At 36.7% G+C, this 25,452-nt stretch overlaps 1 protein-coding gene across 1 annotated transcript; it reads left to right on the forward strand.

Moving 5' to 3' along the window:
* The first annotated feature begins 316 nt into the window (after positions 1–316).
* Hsc70-5 (Heat shock protein 70 cognate 5) lies at positions 317–25,452 on the forward strand. Its single transcript, XM_088242093.1, has 13 exons — positions 317–401; positions 2,890–3,071; positions 5,740–5,851; positions 11,088–11,193; positions 12,053–12,143; positions 13,684–13,846; positions 14,982–15,137; positions 16,036–16,182; positions 17,601–17,841; positions 21,288–21,497; positions 22,401–22,588; positions 24,239–24,379; positions 25,005–25,452. The coding sequence occupies exons 1-13, from the start codon at positions 381–383 to the stop codon at positions 25,104–25,106; spliced, it is 1,860 nt and encodes a 619-aa protein (XP_088098219.1). The 5' UTR covers positions 317–380; the 3' UTR covers positions 25,107–25,452.

The following is a 25,452-nucleotide window of genomic DNA, read 5'->3' on the forward strand; positions in this document are numbered from 1 at the left end:
ACTTTTTAATTGCTTTAAATAAAATTGAATTTTTTGACTTTGCCTTTTTCCTAAATGGAAGTCTAATTTTGTTCTTTTCTCTAGTATTGTGATCGTGTTCACGCTGGTTCCGATCAATTTTTTTCCAAAATTCTGTTTTTTCATTAGAGTTTATTATTTTATGAACAAATATCGTTGTATTGTAAAATATTCTTTGTTTATATGTTAATGATTTCATTTCATTTACCTTTTCCGTATTTAAAGATAATATATTTTTGTCGAACCACAATTTCAATTTTTTCATAACGTCATATATAAATAAATCCATTTTCAGATCTGATACAGTTAAGGGGGCCGTTATTGGGATCGATCTCGGAACCACAAACTCGTGTGTCGCTGTTATGGAAGGAAAACAGGCTAAGGTATCGTCAATTTATTTTTCCATAATTCATATTTGGTACGTCTCGAAACCTTTTGACTTAGAATGTTGGTAAGTGGTTATATACAAATGTCTAATAACATTTAGTAAAATTTTTGACCACAAAGTTAATGTTTTAAATATTAATTAATTCATTTATTTGACGGACTTATGCAGTCCATTCTAAGGCACTAATCAAATAAAATACAACTAAATAAATTAAAGCTAGGACAAAAAAAATTAAAATTACTACCTCAAAACAAGATCTGGTCTATCTTAGTGATTTTTTAAATCTAAAAAGACTTACACCAAAAAAGTCCAGATCTTGTCTCGAGTTTACAATGCCACACAATCGGGACATTGGTGCATGCGAGCCATAGTTTGCGCTGTGTTGATCGAGGAACAGCATATTATTACGGTTAGAGATCCAGGCATCACTTTTGTGAGTTCCCTGACATTTCATGATCAGATCGAAACAGTTTGTTGAAGATGTTAGGATTCGTCTCGCGTACTGCCAGGGTTTTTGGTAGTACACGAGTACTGAGAATTCTTTATAAGGCGTAAGTATAGCCTGTGAGCTCGCCAATACATGACAGATGACATTAACATAACCATAGAAAAACATAGCAGTTGAGCTCTCAGAAGTAAAGCAACGTGAATGCAGCAATGCTTGAACTACATGCCAATAATATTCTAATAATAAATAATATTATTTGGCCATACGGAACTTTAAAGCACACCTTGGTTTAATTACTAATAGTATTTTATCGGTTAGGTAGGTGTATTTAAAAAAATGTTGCGTACCTGAAAAAAGCACAAATAATTTTGTTTTTGTAAATGATGTCAGTAGCGACACTCAGAGAGTGGCTTTGTGACGTTTTGACATTTTTTATAAGAAATTCATGGCGTAGCGAAATACTGTTAGAAAAACGAGGATGTTTTTGTTGATTGACGTTAGCAGGCGCTACCCAGGGGCGACTTTGTGACGTGAGAAATTATTTAAAAAAAGAGATTTATGGCGTAGCCGAAATATTGTAATAAAAACGAGGATGTTTTTGTTGATTGACGTTAGCAGGCGCTACCCAGGGGCGACTTCATGACGTGATGAAATTATTAATTTAAATATTTTTTTTCATTTTACATAGCGTAGCCGAGATAAGAAATTGCGTGGTGTTTCGAAATTTAACCGTGTAGGTAGCCGCCTAGTTACAATATTATTTTTGTATAACTCCTGTTTTATAATGTTTATGTATTTATCGCTATAAGAATTAAACTAAAGATAGTTTTTACTTTTAATCGCTATCCGTTTTTTTAAATTATGTTTGTAACACTCAGTAATATTTATTTTTCAAGTATTCAATATTATTTTTGCATTTTAATTAATATTGTTAATATAAAGCGTATTTTTATTTATTCAAATTTACCAAACTGTTTTTATTACAAAAAATAAAAAAGCATATTTCTCTATGTATTTTTCTGTTATAAACAATCTATTAAAATAATACACATCAAATTTCCATTGTCTGTTGATTTTATTTGCAATCTTCTTTTTTTTCGATGGTTAAAACTCTAGGAAATTCAAAGACAATAAAATTTTTACTGTCATATATTGGCTAGCTCACACGCTATACATAGCCCCTTTATAACTCGTTGGTGCGAAGTAGACTCGAGAGTGGCTCGATGATTTGGGGACCGTGTGAGTCGAAGTACTCGCTTATGGTGGAGAGGGTTCAGAAGAAATTTCTTCGGTTTCTCTACACGAGGGAGTGCGGATATTATCCAGGGCTTTATCCCACCGAGTTCCTCCAGGGTATGCTCGGTTACAGCAGTTCGAAGACTAGAAGGAATGTGCATTTAACAACGCACTTCTTTCGATTGTTGCGCGGTATTATTGTCAACCCTGAAATTATGCGGAGCATTAGCTTGTATGCTCCTGATAATTACCTTAGACAGCGTCAACATAGACTGTTTCACATTCCAATATACAGGAGCTGTTGGAAGGGCTATCTCTATGTTGAACAATATCACTTTGGACATTGACATTTTTCACGTCTCTGAGGGAGTTTTTCGTTACAAGATTCTAGAACTTTTTTAACATATTATTCTTTGCATATTATGTATACTAATGTGTTTTTTTTATATATACCTAATTATTTATGTATGAATTAAGATATTTTTTTTTTTAATGTACATATATATGAATAAATAAATGATAAAATGATAAAAAAATGATAAAAATGATTACATCAGAACATTGAATGCCACTTGTTCCAGTAACGATGGTACATAAATCTTAATTCAGAAAATTAAACATAAATATGGAGTCAATGTTACTTCTACGTTTTTGTAGACTTGAGATTTTTAACATTGACTCCATTTCTCCGTAAGTGTAATCATGAGAATATCACTTTTGAATCATGATTCCGACACTGACTCGTTTTTTTCGTGGACATCCCAACCTACAATGTCGCCGATGGTTCTCTCCTCCGCAGGTGGTGGAGAACAGCGAGGGCTGCCGCACGACGCCGTCGCACGTGGCGTTCACGCGCGACGGCGAGCGGCTCGTGGGGGCGCCGGCCAAGCGCCAGGCGGTGACCAACAGCGCCAACACCTTCTACGCCACCAAGCGGCTCATCGGCCGCCGGTTCGACGACCCTGAGGTGATGAAAGACATGTGAGTCTACGATGTTTTGTGACGTAATCAATTTTTTTTCATCAATGTCTATAGATGTAACATATTACAACAGAGATATAGAACATTTAAAAAAAGATAATATAGAAGTCTAGGCATCTACAGGGATTATGACCTGTCAATGGCTGGTTTAAGTGGCCACTTTACACACTGTGTAACATTCACCATTCTGCCTATATATTCACATCTATATTCCTTCAATTCTTTCATCTGTTGATGTTTGTGAAGTTATGGACAAACAACAAAAACAGACAAAAATTTGGACAAACTCAAAATATTGTCAATTATATTCCTTAAAATGACAGCTGCCAAACCTGTAACTAGTGGTGGGGAAATACTGAGCACTTACCATGTACCGATCAAATCCATTGTATCAGTTTTTCCATGCAAACATGAAGCTCTGTTTCAAAAATTGATATAAAAATGCAAAAACAGGCCTATTATAGTGTGTTTAAGACAATTATTCACAAAAAAATATGATATTTATACTTTTTTCATGAACAACATCAAATGAATTATTTTTTTATTCAATCAATTTACATTGATCAATGTGTCCCATTTCGAACGTTTTTTCAAAATGATGTAATCTTGTAAGAACGTCGTTAATAATTAGGTTTATTTTTGTTTTAAAGCTGATTTTAATACACTTATGTTGATTTATATGTCATATATTGTATTTAAAAAAAAAAATATAACATACCAAATACTAATGATTTTTCATGTGTCAATATAATTCACTGCTTAGACGTTACTACAAAGTTATGTCGTCCCTTTTTCTGACATCTGTTATTCTAATCGTGATATATATATATTTTTTTTAAAGGAATAAATTTTGAGGCTTGTCAGCAGGTGGGATAGAGGATATAGAAGGAGGTATTGAAAAATACACCACAATACCCAGACCAATTGAGAAAAAAATCTTTCTTGGATTTTTTTCTTGCAACTGGCGGGAATCGAACCCGCGATGCCAGTTTCACAGATAGCCGTCTAACCAACTGCGCCACGGCGCCTGCCGTGATATATTTTAAGGACTATAGTAGCCTTACGTGTCATGTACAAGGCTATGGTACTCGAAACAAAAGTTTTTGTTTGTCTTGGAAATGGGAAGTTCGATCACTGATTTTGGTTTGTTACCTTTACGAGTCCAATCACCATTGTTGCAAAGTCCGAGGACAATGCCGCGTGATAACTACTTCTAACTACAGTGTGGATGTCTGTTGAGGACATTCCATCTTTCCTGCATTCTGCTTCAAGATTATGGCGTTGTAAACTGAAAAATGGGCCCTGAAATAACAGATGTTCGATACTCTGTGAAGAAATATCATCGCATGGACAATAGTCGTCGTTCCTTAATTTAAACCTATATAGATAACTCATAGCTCCGTGTCCGGTGAAGATTTGGGTCGTTTCGAAAATACTTTGGTGATGACGACGGAAGTTTGCCGCATCAGCCAACGCTGGGCTTAGTGATTTTACCTGTAGATGAAGTGCGGTAATGATCCTCCCAACGTTTAGCAAAGCTCTGGGGTAATTCTGAGAAGAAAGGTGCCGTTCTTTTACAAGTTGCGGCTCTTGCTCGTTCATCCGCTCTCTCATTTCCTAAGATACCAGCTTGTCCTCTTATTTATTAATTTATTATATATTACACGAAGAAACATAAATGCAAGAAACTGAACAAAAAGAACATAAAACTGTTTAGCAAAGACAAACAAGGGCAAAACAATAATTGTATACAATATATTAAAAAAAACGAAAGACCTAAGACTTTGAGCTAAACCATGCCAGTCCAACTTCATCCCACACTGTTTAGTCGCGAAGAGATCTACGAAAAGCCGGAAGATCTATCCCAAAGAATTCCAAGTCGTGTGATGAATTGACTAATCTACACATTCTGGACATAGGGGCATAAAAACCAAAGTTGCTCTAAGAAGATTTTATAAATAGCAGATTTTGACATCTTATCCAGCATATTTGAATAATCATCCATCTGATTTTTAGATGCTTAATTCTATTTTTATTTATATCCCTACAGAGATGAGGTAGAATTTTTTTCAAATTCAGGATTATGGATATTCGAGCGTTTACAGGCCTCATGACCTGTCATTGGCTGGGTTAAGTGGCCACTTTAAGTAGGTACTACAACATTCCCCATTCCGCTTATTAGCGAATATCCACACAGGTAACATTTTTGATTTTTGTATATATGTTACGAATTGAGAAACCATCCACAAGCGAGTTGGAGCGCCATCTATGTATTGATATTGAATTTAAGTATTTTCAGGTCATAAGCCCTGTAAACGCTCGAATATCCATAATCCTGAATTTGAAAAAAATTCTACCTCATCTCTGTAGGGATATAAATAAAAATATATACCTACTCCCCCTTGGGAGAAAATCCAGATTTGTGTGTGTACAAGTACACGTACCAAAAATAATGTTGTGCTTAATTCTACTCTGAATATCTACAATTAATGGATTTACCAAAGTAATTTATTTTACGTGAAAACGTCGTACGGGCATTCTGTTGGCAGCTTCCTCGCGGTCGCTTGACCAGAAATTTGTTTATACTTCCTCGATTTGAATTTGATAAAAGAATTCAAATAAAGGCGACGATGTAGTACGCGCTAATTTTTTTATTTATTCATTTTAGGAAAAATCTTTCGTACAAGATCGTAAAGGCGTCCAACGGAGACGCGTGGGTGCAAGCGACGGACGGGAAAATGTACTCGCCTAGTCAAATTGGAGCGTTTGTTCTCGTCAAGGTGAGTTTTGTGTTTTATTTTATTTGGGAATCCAACATTTCTACATACATATTTTTAGTAAACAAACGGATACAGTGTACAGACTCAGAACTAATTACAGATTTCCACAAAGTATACAAAGCTAGTAAAGAAAATATATTACATATCAAATTTTGCAAATGATGCGGTGGTTTTATGCCATGGTAAAAGCTGGAAAGGAGTGTACAGTAAAAGTGAGAAAGGCTTGGAAAAGACGAAAACATGGCTAGATTATAACTTATTTACACTTAACGCCGAATGTGATGGCTTTTGAAAGAAATGAAAGTATATATTTTTAGATTTATTTCAACAGAGAGGGAAAAAGTTTTCGAGAAGAAATTTGGAAGTCTAGGCATTTACAGGGCTTATGACCTGTCATTGGCTGGTTTAAGTGGCCACTTTACACACTGTGTAACATTCACCATTCTGCCCATGTTTGTAAAGTGGCCACTTAAACCAGCCAATGACAGGTCATAAGCCCTGTAAATGCCTAGACTTCCAAATTTCTTCTCGAAAACTTTTTCCCTCTCTGTTGAAATAAATCTAAATATGAACAACTCCCTAGGGAGGAAATCCAGCCAGTCTGCAAGCATTTGGACATAATCAAACATTGTTGTATATATTTTTATTTATATCCCTACAGAGACGAGGTAGAATTTTTTTTCAAATTCAAGGTTCAGGATTATGGATATTCGAGCGTTTACAGGGCTTATGACCTGTCATTGGCTGGGTTAAGTGGCCACTTTATGTAGGTACTACAACTTATTTAGCGAATATCCACACCAGGTAACATTTTTGGTTTTTGTATATATGCTACGAATCAAGAACCCATCATTATACCTACTCCCGTCTTGGGAGAAAATCCAGATTTGTGTGCAGGTACACGAACCAAAAAATGTCAAATGAAAGTGTGACTAAATCTGAAATCACTGTGAATGGAGTTATACTAAAACAAGTAGAGGAATTTGCGTATCTGGGAAGTGTGTTCACTGGGGATGGAATGACTGAGAAAGATATTGAAAGGAGGGTGAGTGCCGGGAACAGAGTGAACGGTGCACTTAAATCGACCTTGGCAAATAAATGCTCGTCACAAGAGGCAAAATCGGCAGTTCACAACGGAGTCCCGGTCCCGTCCCTGATGTATGGGAGCGAAGTATGGACTTGGAAAAAACAGGGCTGAATGCTGTCGAAATGCGATCTCTCAGGCGAATGTGTGGTAAAATTATGTACGATAGATGCGCAAATGTCGAGATCCGTACATTATGTAAGGCTCAGACAAGCATCATGGACGAAATCAAGAAAGGAGCTCTGCGCCGGTTTGGACACGTAGAACGAATGGACAGCGAGAGAACGGCTAAGAATATTTACAATGCGAATGTTGATGGATGCAGAAATGGAGGAAGACCGAGAAAGACATGGCATGACCAAATCCAACAAATACTTGAAGATGGACATGTCAAAAGTCGGAATGATCGGCGCGCGTGCATGAGAAGATGTATGAATGTAGAGGAAGCGAGATCTGTATGCAAATATAGAGTGTTGTGGCGTTCTATCCTCTCTGCCTACCCTTATGGGGAAACGGCGTGACGGTTTGTTTTGTTTGTTTGTTTGAACGCGCACAAAACAAAATATTTGACTTTTAGTATAGACAAACGGAATCAGCCAATAGACAGAATCCTTCAAATTCATGAATTTACAAATGCAAGAAACAGCGACTGTGACTGTCAAACTATAGAAAAGGTCGATCATACAGAATATCTAGGTACGCACATTGATAGTTATTTAAGGTGGAACATGCACGTAGATAAGACAGCAATCAAACTAAGGAAAATGATATATTTATTAAAAAACATTAGAAACATCCCAAACAAAGCAACTTTAATTAAAGTATACTATGCTCTAGCACAATCAACAATTAGTTGTGGAAAATAGGATGGGGAGGAACAAATAAAACTACATTAGAGCCATTATAAATGCAAAAAAGACTAAATGCTTATACATAAAATCTCCTCATGCCAAAAAATATGTTTTGCCTAATATTATTGCTCATTGCACAAATTGCTTGCATGATGGTATCTCTAACACATGTAATTGTGAACTCATAGAATTTGTGGAGGAGTATAAGTATTTGGGTATTTTTATTGATCATAATTTTAAATGGGATCGTCATATATTGAAACTTTGTGATCGATTGCGGACTTTTTATAAGTTATCTTTTATTTTGCCTAAAATCACTCTTAGTCGAATCAATAATAAGATATGGTATAAAGTCGTGGGGACATTCGACTAAAACTAATATTAAAATGATCCAGGGTCTACAGTATTCTATAGTTAAGCGAATTGTACCTGCGGAGATTTACGAACGAAGAAGTAACAATGATCTCCTGTACAAAACAATCAAAACTCTGCCTGTTCGAGGACTACTGTGGCTTTGCATCATTTTGGAACAATTTAATAGTAATACATTCAAGTTTCCTCTCAAACATAACCATAATACGCGCTTCACGTCCAATGATCGCTTGGTAGTACCAAAAGTATGTAATAAATATGGAAATAGAACTTTCAAATATTTAGTACCTCGAATTTTCAATTTATTACCAAAAGAACTTAAATTTAACTCACATTGTAACAAGAGCAAAATAAGAGAGTGGCTACTCGATCAAAAGTTTATAAATGAATAGTAGCTTAGGTGTAAATATTTTATTTTTTCATATATTTTCTTGTATTTAAAAAATAAATTTATATATTATTATTTGTATAAACATGTTTAATCTGATCTTTCCGGCTGTTAATTTTTATATTTTATTCATTGTTTTTATAAATGTAAATAATATTATTAAGTCAGTATAAATATAATCTTCACCAACAAGCTACAAAAAGTGGCTTGGTGGGATTTTAGTTTTAGTAAAAATATAACAAGTGAATTTTTTTTAAATTGTAAAAATGTATAATACAACAACAACAACAAACCATCACGCCGTTTCCCCGTAGGGGTAGGCAGAGAGGATAGAACGCCATAACACTCTATCTTGGCATACAGACTTCGCTTCCTCTACATTCATACGTCTTCTTATGCACGCACGCCGATTATTCCTACTTTTGACATGTCCATCTTCAAGTATTTGATGGACTCGATCGTGCCATGTCTTTCTCGGTCTTCCTCGTTTTCTGCATCCATCAACATTTGCATCGTAGATCCTTTTAGCCGTTCTTTCGCTGTCCATTCGCTCTACACGTCCAAACCGACGCAGCACCCCTTTCTTGATTCTGTCAATAATGCGTGTCTCAGCCTTACACACTTCACGGATCTCGACATTTGTGCACCTATCATACATCGTTTTACCACACATTCGCCTGAGGGATCGCATTTCGACAGCATTCAACCTACTTTCATCATTATTTTTCCAATTCCATACTTCGCTCCCATACATTAGAGTTGGAATAATTATGGAATAATTATGCTATTAAATAAAATAATTTGCTGTTGAAATGCGATCATCGCGGAAAAACAATGTATGATAGGTGCCCTAATGTCGAAATTAGAGCAGAATGCAAGGCTGAGTTAAGCATTATCGACAAAATTAAGAAAGGTCTTTTGCGATGGTTCGGTCATGTGGAGCGAATGAATGATGAAAGAACGGCTAAAAAGATTTATGATGCGAATGTGTCCGGTTGTAGAAGTCGAGGAAGGCCGAGAAAGACATGGCATGATCGAGTACAACAAATTCTTGAAAGTGGTCATGTGAAAAGTCGGAATAATCGACGTGCGTGCATGAGAAGATGTATGAATGTGAAGGAAGCAAAGGAAGTGTGCCAGGACAGAGTGGTGTGGCGTTCTATCCTCTCTGCCTACCCCTCCGGGGAAATGGCGTGATGGTTAGTTAGTTTAGTTAGTTAGTTAAATAAAATAATAAAATAAATTAATAAAAGCCCAAAAAGCCTCACTAAGAGTAGCCAGCAAAAAGCCTTACCAATGCTCTACAGACAGACTTTTTACAGAGTTTCCGGTACTAGACATAAGACAAATGTACATAAAGACAATTTTAAGACATTTCCATCAAAATCCTGACAGACATAATGACGGACGACAAATTTACGACACTAGGCAAAGACAAAAGACAACACTTCTGCTCCCGAAGAAAAAAACAAATTACAGACAAAGGCTACTTTTCTGGCGCCTAAGCTAGACAACTTTTTAAGCAAGGACATATTGGCGAACAAAATGAAAAACAATATTTTCAAAGCTAGAGTACATCAATGGATTGCCAAAAAGACTCGACAGGAAGCCGAGGAATATGTTTCATATGTAAGAATGAAATTTTAGTTTCTTGAAAATCCTTTTTCGTTTTATTGATGTAGATATGTTTTAATTTTTTATTTCTTTTGAATTTTTACACAATTGATGTGAAATTATGTACAATTATGTACAATTATGTATAAATAAATAATACACTGACACTCCGGAACGTGCCTGTGAGCCAGTGGAGTGGCTATATCCATAAAAAAATAATATATATTTATATAAATAAATACATATAAAAATGTTATTTTCACGTACTCGTAAATATTTTTCAATAATCAAAGATTTTTAAATATTTTTTTTAAGAACAGTAAGTTATTGAAGATTGGCCGGGATTTGGACAAGGATGCTTGAAGAGAGGATAAGGAGGGGAAGGGAGATGTACATATTTATTATTATAATGTCTACTAAGTTACATAATGCTTTTTAGTGTAAATTTTAAATCTGACAGAGTCATGTTTGTGTAATCTATATCTTTAAATTTTGTATTGTACACAGAAAGAGTCCTACGAAAAAAAGCATTTTTAGCATACGAAGTTTTACTTATTGGTACATGAAACAGGTGGCACCGTCTGCAAATCCTGGCTGGCACATGTATTGTTATTAAACTAAGTAGTTCTGTACAGTCAAATATTTCTGTCGTAATTTTGTGAAGCAGTAGTTGGTCCGCACACACTCTGCGGTATTGTAGAGAAGTGATTCCATGGTAGGTGGAGGCAGCGAGAGTTGATACATAAGAAATACCGATTTGTATTTTAGGTACTTTATAAATTTGTTTTGAATATTTTCTATTCTTGTTGGTTCTTCTTCCAGAATGTGGGACAAATTTGCCGTTGTTGATGCCCGTGGGAAGAATGATCAGTCTGTTGAACAGCCTAAAAAATTGTAATTAATTTGCTCGTTTGATGACATCGACAGATGAAGGAGACAGCGGAGGCGTACCTCAACACTCCGGTCAAGAACGCTGTTGTCACGGTTCCCGCGTACTTCAACGATTCGCAGAGGCAAGCCACGAAAGATGCTGGTGAGCTGCTCGAAGATTTTTTTTACACCCTACAGGCATCTGCTGGCCTCTTTGTCTGCCTCGTGGTGTAGTGGTCAGCGTGTTTTGCCTACCATGCAGGAGGTCTCGGGTTCGACTCCCGAACGCGATGAGAAAACAGTGCTGTGAAATTTGAACACAAATGTGGCGCTCGACGCGACCGTTTTTGGCATTCATTTCTAGAACAAATCGGCCGTTGAAATTTCAATCGTAATGGGAATAATTATATCTGCCGAATTCATTGTGGTATTTAAAAAAAATATATATTTATTTATTAACGGACATTGTCCATTTATACAATTTATAGGACTTTAATATTACAATAAAAGAATAGTTAAAAATATTTAAAAAAAAAAGAAAAGCATTTACAAACATAAGGGACATCGAGACAAGATCTGGACTATTTATTTAGCGCTCGTTTAAATCGCTGTAAACTTAAAACCAAAAAAGTCCAAATGATCTTGTCTTGAGTTAACAGTATTCATTATGAAATAAAATAATGGAGAACGCTTTTTGCTACTTTTTAAAATTATTATAATGGACAACTTATATAGCGCCATTTTCGTAATATAATACCTCAAGGGCGCTTTACAAAGTTATTATATAAATAAATTAATTTAATTTGTAATTTAATTAAAACAATTTTTTGTTATCAAATGCTACAGATTTCTGCCTCGTGGAGTTGGGATGCGTTATTATTTTTTTGTAATATGTGTTGAATAAATAAACAAATCTCTGATCGTAACGAATGTTCGTAAGAGCGAAACGCCGTCTCTTCAGCCGTGGCGCATCATCACTCCGAGGTCCTATCCGCACGCTGACGACATCGTTGTATTTCCAGGTCAAATTTCCGGGCTGAATGTTCTCCGGGTGATCAACGAGCCGACGGCGGCCGCTCTGGCCTACGGCATGGACAAAACCGACGACAAAATGTGAGTACACATTGGTATTAACCCCTGTGTGGCTGTGACGCGAGGGTTGATCGATATCGGGGCTGGTATTCTAAATCTTCTCTGTCCTGTAGAGAAACTTAGTTATTATCATTGTAAGCATTTAGGGTGGCACGATCAGGTTAACGAAGTTAGTCGTAAACTTTATAGCAGTTTGCACTCACTTAAAAGATTACAGAATTTCTTGTCAATTAATGTTAAGCACACATTAGTCCAGAGCTTACTTCTTCCACTCCTTGACTACGCGGATGTATGTTATCCAGATGCTAACTCTGAATTACTTGATAAGTTAGAACGAACCCCTTATTTTTTCATTTTTTTCCACTGACCGGTTTCGAAGCTAAACAAGCTTTTTTCTCAATGTATATTTAACTAACTAACTAACTAACCATCACGCCATTTCTCCGCAGGGGTAGGCAGAGAGAATAGAACGCCACACCACTCTGTCCTGGCACACTTCCTTTGCTTCCTACACATTCATACATCTTCTCATGCACGCACGTCGATTATTCCGACTTTTCACACGACCACTTTCAAGAATTTGTTGTACTTGATCATGCCATGTCTTTCTCGGCCTTCCTCGACTTCTACAACCGGACACATTCGCATCATAAATCTTTTTAGCCGTTCTTTCATCATTCATTCGCTCCACATGACCGAACCATGGCAAAAGACCATTCTTAATTTTGTCGATAATGCTTAACTCAGCCTTGCATTCTGCTCTAATTTTGACATTAGGGCACCTATCATACATTGTTTTTCCGCACATTCGCCTGAGGGATCGCATTTCAACAGCATTCAGTCTACTTTCGTCCCTTTTTTTCCAACTCCATGCTTCGCTTCCATACATTAGGGTCGGTACCAGAACTCCATTATGAACTGCTAATTTAGCCTCTTGCGATAGACACTTATTTGCTACGACAGACTTTAAGGCACCATTAACTCTGTTACCGGCACTAACCCTCCTTTCAATATCCTCGTCCATATTTCCATCTCTAGTATAGTAACATACTACCCAGATATACAAATTCTTCGACCTGTTTCAAACTATCTCCATTGACTACAATCTTACATTCAGTCATAGTTACATTTCTTTCAAAGACCACGACGTTCGACTTTTGCACATTCATTAGCAAATCACTCTCCTTGCACACTTCGTAAACCTTTGTAACCGAGGATTGCAGTTCCTCTTCGCTGTCAGCTAGGAGGACTGCGTCATCGGCGTACAGAAGGCAACTGACATATATTTAACTAGTTAGTTATAATAGATTGTCCATAAAATAAATTATATTATACAAACATTTCATTTATAAATTGTTCAACACATATTTCTTAACCAACCTTTTTAATTCTGATGTGTTTTTTTCTTCCTAAATATTTTTCTCACACCGTAATATTTTTTAAACAACTCTGGACTACCTCGCTGTCTTCTTTTGAACGCTGCTCTTGTACGCTACCCACCGCTGCCTTCGGTAAATAAAAGCTTCTGGATTTGTCCATAACTGGATTGTTTTGTCGGCAGAATCGCCGTGTACGACTTGGGCGGCGGGACGTTCGACATCTCCATCCTCGAGATCCAGAAGGGGGTGTTCGAGGTCAAGTCCACCAACGGGGACACGTTCCTCGGCGGGGAAGACTTCGACAATGTCCTCGTCAACAACCTGGTCACCGAGTTCAAGAAGGAGGTACTTGCATCGCTGAGTTTTTTTTTTTTATCACTAAAAAATAGTGATGGGAAATTACTGATCACTGATCGTGTACCGATCAAATTGATTTTATCAGTTTTTTCATGCAAACATGAAACTCTGTTTCCGAAAATTGATATAAAAACGCAAAAATAAGCCTATTATAGTGTGTCTTAGACAATTATTTACTAAAAAATAAGACATAAAATACTTTTTTTCATGAACAACATCAAATTAATTATTTTTTTATTCAATCAATTTACATTGATCAATTTGTCCCATCTCTAACGTTCTTGCAAAATAATGTAACCTTGTAACAACGTCGTAAATAATGAGTTCATTTTATTAACATATTACAACAGAGATGAAGAACATTTAAGAGAAGGTAATATAGAAGTCCAGGCATCTACAGGGCTTATGACCTGTCAATGGCTGGTTTAAGTGGCCACTTTACACACTGTGTAACATTCACCATTCTGCCCATATTTGAACATCTATATTCTTTCAATTCTTTCATCTGTTGATGTTTGTGAAGTTAAAGAGCTGAAACCTTTATTTATGCGGGTGAGATTCATCTAATTGAATTATTTCACCTACATACTAGACTAGGCAACGCCTGAAAATATTATTTTTTCAATTTCTATACTTCTTCATGGACCAGGTAATTTATCAACAATATTTTGAGTTTGTCCAAATTTTTGTAGACAAGGACTGGATTCAACTCCCTGGGGAGCTGTTTATATTAACATATTACAACAGAGATGAAGAACATTTAAGAGAAGGTAATATAGAAGTCCAAAAATGATGTAACCTTGTAAGAACGTTGTTAATAATTAGGGTTATTTTAGTTCAAAGATGATTTTATATAATTATGTTGGTTTTATATGTCAAGCATTGTATAAAAAATTAATTAACATACCAGATACGAATGATTTTTCGTGTGTCAATATAAATCACTCATTAGACATTACTACAAAGTTGTGTCATCACTTTTTCTGATTCTAATCAAGCTATATTTTAAGGACTATAGTAAAATTATCGCCGAAATTTGAAAAAGCTCGTATCATGAAAAATATGTAACGGTATGAATAAAATGTGTATAGAATTGTTCTCGATATATTTTTCCTTATTGCAGCAAGGAGTCGACCTAACCAAGGACCCCATGGCCATGCAGAGGCTGAAGGAGGCCGCCGAGAAGGCCAAAATCGAGCTGTCCAGCTCCATGCAGACGGACGTCAACCTGCCGTACCTGACGATGGACGCGGCCGGACCCAAACACATGAATCTCAAGGTGATTTGACTTACAGTACAACCTCGTTTTTACGCTCTTCAATTTTACATTTTCCCGTTTTTAACACCGAAATGATCGGGACCTTTTTTCTTTATACACTTTTACAAGTATTCCCCCCAATTAACGTTTTTTACATTTTTCACAACCCCCGTTTTACGTCGAAATTTAATATCCTGGCATACAACCCTAGCCTCTTCCACATTCACACATCTTGTCATACACGCCCTTCGGTTCTGTCTGCTTTTGACATGACCAGACTTGAGATTTTGGTTTACCTGATCGTGCCGCGTCTTCCTCGGTCGTCCTCGTCTCACGTCGCCGTTCATTTCCGCCGTATATACTTGTTTTACCATTCTTTCGTCGTCCATTCGTTCCACGCGACCGAACCATCTCAGAGACCCTTTCTTAATCTCATCAATTATAATTGTCTCAGATTTACACTCTCGCCTGATTTCATCATTCGTAACCCTGTCGTACATTGATTTCCCACACATTCGTCTAAGAGATCGCATTTCATTCATCCTTCCTCTGCCAGTTCCATGTTGCACTTCCATACATAAGTGTCGGGACTAAAACTCCGTTGTGCACTGCCAGTTTAGCTTCGATTGACATATTTTTTATTAGAAATTACTGCGCTTAGTGCTCCGTTCATTTTGTTGCCCGCATTCACTCTTCTTTCAACATCTTTTTCTACTCTTCCATCTCTTGAAAACATGCTTCCCAGATACACAAATTCTTCTACTTGCTCGAGACATTCGTTGTTTACATTTATTATGCAGTCAGTAACCTCACTATCCCTTTCAAATATTTTACTTTACATATCAATAGTTACAAAATGGGACGGCCGTTAATTTTCCACCTTTTTTGCAGCTTTTTTAGAATGTTTTTTCTTCCGCAGTTGACGCGCAACAAGTTCGAGCAGCTGGTTGCGGATCTCATCAAGCGCACCGTCGGGCCGTGCACGCGGGCGATGCAGGACGCCGAGGTGCAGCGCAGCGACATCGGCGAGGTGCTGCTCGTCGGGGGCATGACGAGAATGCCGAAGGTAAGCCGTTCTCCATTTCTGTTGAAATATGCGTCGACCTCGATTGAAATCCCTCAACACTGTATCTTGATAATTTTTGCTACACAAAGGCAAGATGATCAGTTTTACGCTTCAGTAGCTCTATCACAAATAACTATCGACGGGCTTAAAAACACGCCAAGCATTTGAGCGATCACAATGAACAATAATGAACATTACAATATTTGAGTTTGTCCAAATGTTCGTAGACAAAAGACAGGATTTCACCCCCTCGGGAGTCATTAAGATTAACAAATTACAACAGGGATGGAGAATACCTTAAATAAGGAAATATGGAAGTCTAGGCATTTACAGGGCTTATGACCTGTCATTGGCTGGTTTAAGTGGCCACTTTACACACTGTGCAACATTCACCATTTTGCCCATGTTTGAACATCCATATTTCTTCAATTCTTCCATTTGTTGATTTTAGTAAGCCCTGTAAATGCCTAGACTTCCATATCCCTTATTTAAGGTATTTTCCATCCCTGTTGTAATTTGTTAATTATGAACATATTAAAATTTATTTCAACAGAGAGAGACGACATTTTTGAGAAGGGAATATGGAAGTCTAGGCATTTACAGGGCCTATGACCTGTCATTGGCTGGTTTAAGTGGCCACTTTACATTCACCATCCTGTCCATGTTTGAACATCCACATTTCCTCAACTCTTCCATCTGTTGACTTTTGTGAAGTAAAAGAGCTGAAACCTTTATCACGTGGGTGAGATTTATCCGGCTGAACCAAATCACCTACTTTTAAATATGAACAACTCCCTAGGGAGGAAATCCAGCCAGTCTGCAAGCATTTGGACATAATCAAACATTGTTGAATTACTACCTGGTAAAAGAAGAAGTATAAAAATTGGAAAATTGTTTTCAGGCGTTGCCATAGGGCGACTGCTTTTCTTGACATTTGGCTCGCCAAATGCCGGCTGAATTCAATGAATAGGGAGCTAAATAATAAATAAAAATAGCAGTTTTGGAATATTTTCCATATATACACCGGTGAAATTCAAATATGTGATTGCGCAGCAGGATTATACGTCGCGAAACGTAAATATTTTGACATTTAATATTAGGTGTTCATGGATGTCGCATTGTGATCGCGAATACGATGAACAACGTCAATAGTTGTTTGTGATTGAGCTACAGGCACCAGTCGAGGATCAATGAAATATTGCAATTTGAACCGCCTTTAAAATCAAACAACAATTCACCCTGCTGAGAGTTGAACCCTGGACCTCAAGAACGGTTGACGAACGCTCCAGCCATTGCACAACGAGGCCAACTTGACTCGATTTCTTTTCTATTTTACGTCCGGGGTTCTGATCTTATATCACACACAACTGCATTCTTTATCCGCGTGGGACGCCCTGAAATCTCTCCTCCTCGCCCAGGTCCAGTCCACCGTGCAGGAGATATTCGGGCGCGCGGCGTCGCGCGCCGTGAACCCCGACGAGGCGGTGGCCGTGGGCGCGGCCGTGCAGGGCGGCGTGCTGGCCGGCGACGTGACGGACGTGCTGCTGCTGGACGTCACGCCGCTGTCGCTGGGCATCGAGACGCTCGGCGGCGTCTTCACGCGCCTCATCACGCGCAACACGACCATCCCCACCAAGAAGAGCCAGGTGTTCTCCACAGGTAACTGCACTGTATTGACAATTAGTGACGAGAAAATGTTCAAAAAGGCTATAAAAAAATGGATAGTGGAGCTGGGTAGAAGTGAAATGGGTTGTCTCATTCGCCCAAACCAATATTGAATCAACTGCTCCACAAATGTATTTGTTGTTTCATTGTGCGTTATCTTGAGATATATTTATTTATTTATTTATTAACAGACATTGTCCATGTATACAATTTATAAGGTTTAAATATTACAATAAAAGAGTAGTTTAAAACATTTTTAAAAAAAGAAAGAAGCATTGACAAACATAAGGGACATCGAGACAAGATCTGGACTATTTATTTAGTGCTCGTTTAAATCCTTGTGAACTTAAACCAAAAAAGTCCAGATCCTGTCTTGAGTTAACAATACGACAAAGGCGGGTCATTGGAGAATTTAGGCCATAGTTTGTTCTATGCTGATCGATGAACAGTACTTCATTGTTTCTCAATCTACGAGTCGGAATATTGAATTTTACTTGTCCCAGTAATGATGGAACATCGATTATACCATTTAGTATGCCGAACATATATATGGAGTCAATATTAGTTCTACGTTTTTGTAGACTAGAAATATTAAACATTGACTCTATTTCAGCGTAAGAATAATTATCTCTCTCTAGTCCGAGCATCCACGCTATTTTTCGAAGCGAGCGATGTTGGACTGATTCAATGTGATTTATGCGATTGACATAGAATGGAGACCAGACCACTGAGGCATATTCAAGAAGAGGGCGAACAGTCGAGCAATAAAGAGTTTTGATTGTACGGACATGAGTAAAATCAGAGGATATTCTGTTAATGAAGCCGAGTAATTTCAGTGATTTATTTACTGTATTATCTATATGCTCGTTGTATGTCAGTTTATAGTCCAAAACAACTCCTAAATCTCTGATGGACTTGACTACATCAATTTTGGAGTTTTCTAATAGTGTACTCAAAGGAAATTGGTTGTTTTGTTCTATGAAATGACATTATTTGCATTTTTTATATATAATTAGTCTGTACGTGTGATGTCACTGAACTTCTCCTAAATGACTTAACGGATTTACATGCGGTTTTCATCAAAATGAAGATCTTTGCGCTGTGCGTGTTCGTAGATATTAAAATTTTATATCGAATATGTGAAAAAAAGTAAGAAGCATTTTTTTTTATAAATGCATTTAACGAGAATGCATTTATAAAAAAAATTAAGGATGTTGTCTTTTTGTGTTTACTAAAGCTTTGTTTTTGAATTTGTTTCCAAGCAACATTTACTTTTTATGGATCCCAATCAGATTCTTCCTTACATTCCTTATTATCTCTTCCCATTTAATTCTGTTTACTGGATTTTTGGTAACACTAAAAAAAAATCGCATTCATGGATAAAGTGCTCCCCTGTTGGTGAGAAGAGCCGAGTTTGACATACGTCAAAAATTCAATATTTGAATATCAATATTTTTTTTCTTTTGGAATTCAACCATAAACCGGTACCTATGTACCTACCTATCAATGAAAAGTCTTATTCCAAGCTGATAGCAGGCAAGCCAACGTGCGGGCAGGACAACGTCTGTTGGGTCTGCTAGTGTAATATAAATAATATAGATGTACATAAATTAATTATAAACATAAATACGTAGTGTTTAAAACTGTCCCCGTTGGTGAGAAGAGCCGAGTTTGACATATGTCAAAAATTCAATATTTGAATATCAATATTTTTTTTCTTTTGGAATTCAACCATAAACCAGTACCTATGTACCTACCTATCAATGAAAAGTCTTATTCCAAGCTGATAGCAGGCAAGCCAACGTGCGGGCAGGACAACGTCTGTTGGGTCTGCTAGTGTAATATAAATAATATAGATGTACATAAATTAATTATAAACATAAATACGTAGTGTTTAAAACTGTCCCCGTTGGTGAGAAGAGCCGAGTTTGACATATGTCAAAAATTCAATATTTGAATATCAATATTTTTTTTCTTTTGGAATTCAACCATAAACCGGTACCTATGTACCTACCTATCAATGAAAAGTCTTATTCCAAGCTGATAGCAGGCAAGCCAACGTGCGGGCAGGACAACGTCTGTTGGGTCTGCTAGTGTAATATAAATAATATAGATGTACATAAATTAATTATAAACATAAATACGTAGTGTTTAAAACTGTCTGAACATTTTGTTAATTATCTCTGTTTATTAAGTTAGTCTTCTTCGTTTATTCTCAAATGTAAAAATATTTTTTAAAAAAAGTATATTGTTAAGTGTCCTCGGCACGGGTAACCCCAGTGGGGTCACATTATTTTTATTATTAATTATAGTTTGTAAAACAAAAAATATGAATAAATAAATAAATAAATTGTGCCATCCATCTCTCGTCTGGATAGTGTAGTCATTGTGTTCTCTTTGATGTTGATTTTAAATGTGTCCGGTAGACAGAATTATTTTTAAAATTCTCCAATCATCGGATTACACCGGCTCGGAAACTAATGAGGAAATCGATGTCTCATTTTCCATTAAAAATTCTTACGTCGATGAAATTTAAATAACCTCAAAATCATTTAATTATTTACCTACATAATTTTATGTACTTTTTTATCTTTATTTATGTAAATGGGCATTGAAGGAATATGGGTGTTCAAACACAGTGTGTAAAGTGGCCACTTAAATAACCCAGTGACACTCGGCAATGTTTTGAGTACGTCCAATTGCTTGCAGACTGGCTGGATTTTCTCCCTGGTGAGTTCATATAAATTTGTTGCAACAGAGAGAGAAAACGTTTTTTAGAAGGGAATATAAGAGTCTAGGCATTTACAGGGCAAATGACATGTCATTGGATGGTTTAAATATAAATAACTCCCTAGGGAGAAAATCCAGCCAGTCTGCAAGCATTTGGACATACTCAAACATTGTTGAATTAACTACCAGGAAAAGAAGATGTATAAAAATTGGAAAATTGTTTTCAGGCGTTGCCTAGTAGGTGATTTGGTTCAGCCGGATGAATCTCACCCGTGTGATAAAGGTTTCAGCTCCTTTACATCTCAAAAGTCAACAGATGGAAGAGTTGAGAAAATGTGGATGCTCAAAATAGGCAGAATGGTGCATGTTACACGGTGTGTAAAGTGGCAAATGACAGGGCATAAGCCCTGTAAACGCCTAGACTCTCATAGTCTCTTGTCAAAAATGTTTTTCTCTCCCTGTTGCAACAAATTCAAAGCCAGTGACAGTTCATAAGCCCTGTAGGTGCCTAGATTTTTATATTGCACGCTCTAAAGTGCACATTAACTCAAAATATTGTTGAAATCACAACTCGTTCGAATATGACGCTGACTATCTCAATGGATCATTAAAAAACATTCTGCATATTAGTGATTGCAGTATTCGCGATGCTCTATAACATGTGAGATCGTCGATTATCATCATCGTTAATGCCATGTCTCTTCGCGCAGCGGCCGACGGCCAGACCCAGGTGGAGATCAAGGTGCACCAGGGCGAGAGGGAGATGGCGGCGGACAACAAGCAGCTGGGCGCGTTCTCCCTCGTCGGCATCCCGCCCGCGCCGCGCGGCGTGCCGCAGGTGGAGGTCACGTTCGACATCGACGCCAACGGCATCGTGCACGTGTCGGCGCGCGACAAGGGCACCGGCAAGGAGCAGCAGAGTGAGTAGAAAGACGCTTGAATTTCCTCATTCCCGGTGGAAACTCGTCATGTAAAAAATATCAATTCATATGTTTAATAAATGTAAACGCATAGAATTAAGAATAGTCCAGAAGAAGCGTAGAATCATATTTGAATACATCGGACTGTGTAAATTTCTTTGGAACGTGGAAACATTGATTGACACAACAGAGTAGATACGTAAAGGATCATTTAACTAGAGTAATTGAATTAATAAACTTTGAACTTAAAATACAAAACAAATTTTATTTTATATAAAACTGATATTTTTACATCATCTTAAATAGTATTTGATGTTTTGAAGATAATGTCGGTCAAATGTCCACCGCAGAGTTGTTTAATCCGAGGTCCAATTTTCATTAGTTCTCTCATTAGATGAGCAAAGTAGGGTAAAAGAATTTACTACCTTGGCAACTCTAACGAAATGTTAATTTTGTTTTCTTCGGACATCTGACAAATGGAATAATAATTTAATTTTTAAGTAATGTTTTTGCTACTTACTCATTCATTTGCTAATTACACATGGAATGTGATCCCATCCTGGTTCCTTAAAATCCTAGCAGTATTTCTACACTTTAAAGGACACAACACAACATTTATTAATTAACTTTGAACTTAAAAAATAAAATCAATTATATTTTACATAAAACAAATATTTTTATGCCACATTTAATTATATTTAACATTTTAAAGATAATGTCGGTAAAATTTCCACCCCGGCATTGTTTAATCTGAGAGGTCAAATTTTTGTTAGTTTTCTCATTAGTTGAGCAAAGTAGCGTAAAAAATTTGACTATCCTGGCAACACTAACAAAATTTCCATTTTGTTTTTTTTTGACAATCTGACAGATAGAAAAAAAAAAATATTTCTGTACTATTTCTAGTCGTGATCCAGTCCTCGGGCGGGCTCAGCAAGGACGAGATCGAGAACATGGTGAAGCACGCGGAGCAGTTTGCCGCCGAGGACAAGCGCCGGCGCGACACCGTCGAGGCGGCCAACACGGCCGAGGGCGTGCTGCACGACACGGAGACCAAGATGACCGAGTTCCGCGACCAGCTGCCCCAGGAGGAGGTGCGCAGAACTTGATTTTAATCCTCGGCACTCGAATGCCGCCGTGCCGTGTTAAATTATCCACTGTGTCTGTTTAAATCTATCATTTATATCTGGGCATCGCAACCGGGCTGTGGACTCACGGTTCAAAAATAGAAACGTTTATGTATTATGGACCGCCTCCGTGGCGTAATGGCTAAGACACTCGATTCACACGTGGGTTTGGAGTTTGATTCCCGGTGAGAACACAAATTTAATGTGATTTTTTCTCTAGCCTGAGTTTTCTGTGCCTTGATTCACCATTGTAATTGGGCCCCCTGAGCTATTGTGGTTAAAAAAATCATAAGAATATATATTTTTTTTTAATTTTGCATGTAAAAGTATCACTAGGAAAAATCTGTAAAAATATTATAAAAAAGATGTAAAGTAACAGAAATATGTGTGAAGGTATCGCCAAAAACGTGCAAAATTATCTCAAAAAACATTAAAAAGTATTGGTAAAAACATGTTTAAGTATCGCAATATATCTGTTACGTATAATTTGTATAAGTGTCGTTAAAAAACGTGTTAAATTATCTCAAAAGACATGTTAAAGTACCTCAATATATATAACTTTAAAAGTATAATTTATATCCATGTGGAATGTCGTTAAAAAACATGTAAAATTATCTCAAAAGACATGTAAAAGTATCAAAATATATCCGTTTAGAAGTATAATTTATATCCGTGTATAAGTGTCATTAAAAACGTGTAAAATTACCTCAAAAGACATGTAAAAGTATCAAAATATATCCGTTTAGAAGTATAATTTATATCCGTGTATAAGTGTCATTAAAAAACGCGTAAAATTATCTCAAAACACATGTAAAAGTATCAAAATATATCCGTTTAGAAGTATAATTTATATCCGTGTATAAGTGTCATTAAATAACGTGTAAAATTATCTCAAAAGACATGTAAAAGTATCAAAATATATCCGTTTAGAAGTATAATTTATATCCGTGTATAAGTGTTGTTAAATAACGTGTAAAATTATCTCAAAAGACATGTAAAAGTATCAAAATATATCCGTTTAGAAGTATAATTTATATCTGTGTATAAGTGTCGTTAAAAACGTGTAAAATTACCTCAAAAGACATGTAAAAGTATCAAAATATATCCGTTTAGAAGCATAATTATATCTGTGTATAAGTGTCATTAAAAATGTGTAAAATTACCTCAAAAGACATGTAAAAGTATCAAAATATATCCGTTTAGAAGTATAATTTATATCTGTTAATAAGTGTCATTAAAAACGTGTAAAATTACCTCAAAAGACAAGTAAAAGTATCAAAATATATCCGTTTAGAAGTATAATTTATATCCATGTAAAAGTGTCGTTAAAAAACGTATAAAATTATCTAAAAAAATATGTAAAGGTATTACTTAAAATATGTCAATGTGTCAAATATATCCGTTTAGAAGTATAATTTATATCCATGTAAAAGTGTCAAGTGTCAAAATTATCAGTCAACAGATGAAAGACTGAAAAAAAAAATGTATGTTCAAACATAGGATCAGTGTGATCATTACACAAGTCTAGGCTTCTATATTCCCTTTGCTTTATTCTGTTCTTCATTTCTGTTGAAAACACTTGGCAATAATTATATCTCCTTCCTTTTCCACTTGCAGTGTGACAAGATGAAAGAGGAGATCAGCAAGGTGCGCGAGATGCTCGCCAACAAGGACACGGTCGAGCCGGAGGCGCTGCGGACCGCCACGTCGACGCTGCAGCAGGCGAGCCTGAAACTCTTCGAGCAGGCCTACAAGAAGGTGAGAATAACAGATAAAATAGGTGGTGGCCGGATATTAGAATTCCGGAGGCCGGATACCAAAATATCCGGAGGCCGGATACCAAAATATCCAGCGGAGAGATACCAGATGAGATTGATATCATGGCGTCTGGATATAAGATAGTTCATATACGGCGGCCGGATACACGACAAAAATTTTGACGGTAGTAATAACATTTTTTAGAAATTTGTTGCAACAGAAAGGGAAAACATTTTTGAGGGGGGGATATGGGAGTCTAGGCATTTACAGGGCTTATGACCTGTCATTGGCTGGTTTAAGTGGCCACTTTACACGCTGTGTAACATTCACCATTCTGCCTGTGTTTGAACACCCACATTTCCTCAACTCTTCCATCATCTCAAAAACGTTTTCCCTCTCTGTAGCAACAAATTTAAATATGAACAACTCCCTAGGGAGAAAATCCAGCCAGTCTGCAAGCATTCGGACATACTCCAAACATTGTTAAATATTTTTTTTCTTATACTCGTCCAGGATTCTGTTTCTATTTCTCGCACAGAACTGTATTCTTCACTCGGCGCGGACACGGATAAATGATTTGTATGTGAATGTCAAAAATTCAAACTTGTTTTCTTTTGTTTTCAAGATGGCCGCCGACCGCGAGTCGTCGTCCTCATCGTCGACGGGCCCGTCGTCGAGCTCCGAGGAGCCGACGGGCGATGACAAGAAGAAAGAGGACAAGAATTGAAGTGCGCCACGCGTGTGATGGACCGTTACCGACTGTTTTTGTCTCCACAAAATTCAAGTTATACATTTTTGCATATAGAGTGTTGTGTAACTATAGTGACCACCGTATAATGCCTGTAACTGGTTTTACAATCGAATAATATTCGATTATTTTATAGCAGAAATATCCAAATTGTTGAGGTATTTGGTTGTTGAATGTTTGTTAAAATAATCGGGTCGTATTCTATTGAAATCACTGCGAACCAGTTTTAAAAATATTCAATTATCCGAATATTCGTTTGTAAAAAATATGTTGTAATTCAGTTATAAAAATATTCGGTTATCAAAATGCGAATTGTCAACTGTAA

The sequence above is a fragment of the Micrasema longulum genome, unplaced genomic scaffold (genome assembly GCF_059751315.1).
Source record: "Micrasema longulum isolate JH-2025_06_02 unplaced genomic scaffold, ASM5975131v1 h1tg003294l, whole genome shotgun sequence".
Taxonomy (NCBI): Eukaryota; Metazoa; Arthropoda; class Insecta; order Trichoptera; family Brachycentridae; genus Micrasema; species Micrasema longulum.

Bases quoted from the DNA above. Each gene is read 5' to 3' on its own strand.
- Hsc70-5 (XM_088242093.1), top strand. From the start codon at position 381: ATGGAAGGAAAACAGGCTAAG. The intron at 5,852-11,087 runs GTGAGTTTTGTG...TGACATCGACAG, and splicing joins GAGCGTTTGTTCTCGTCAAG to ATGAAGGAGACAGCGGAGGC. The intron at 24,380-25,004 runs GTGAGAATAACA...TTTGTTTTCAAG, and splicing joins TCGAGCAGGCCTACAAGAAG to ATGGCCGCCGACCGCGAGTC.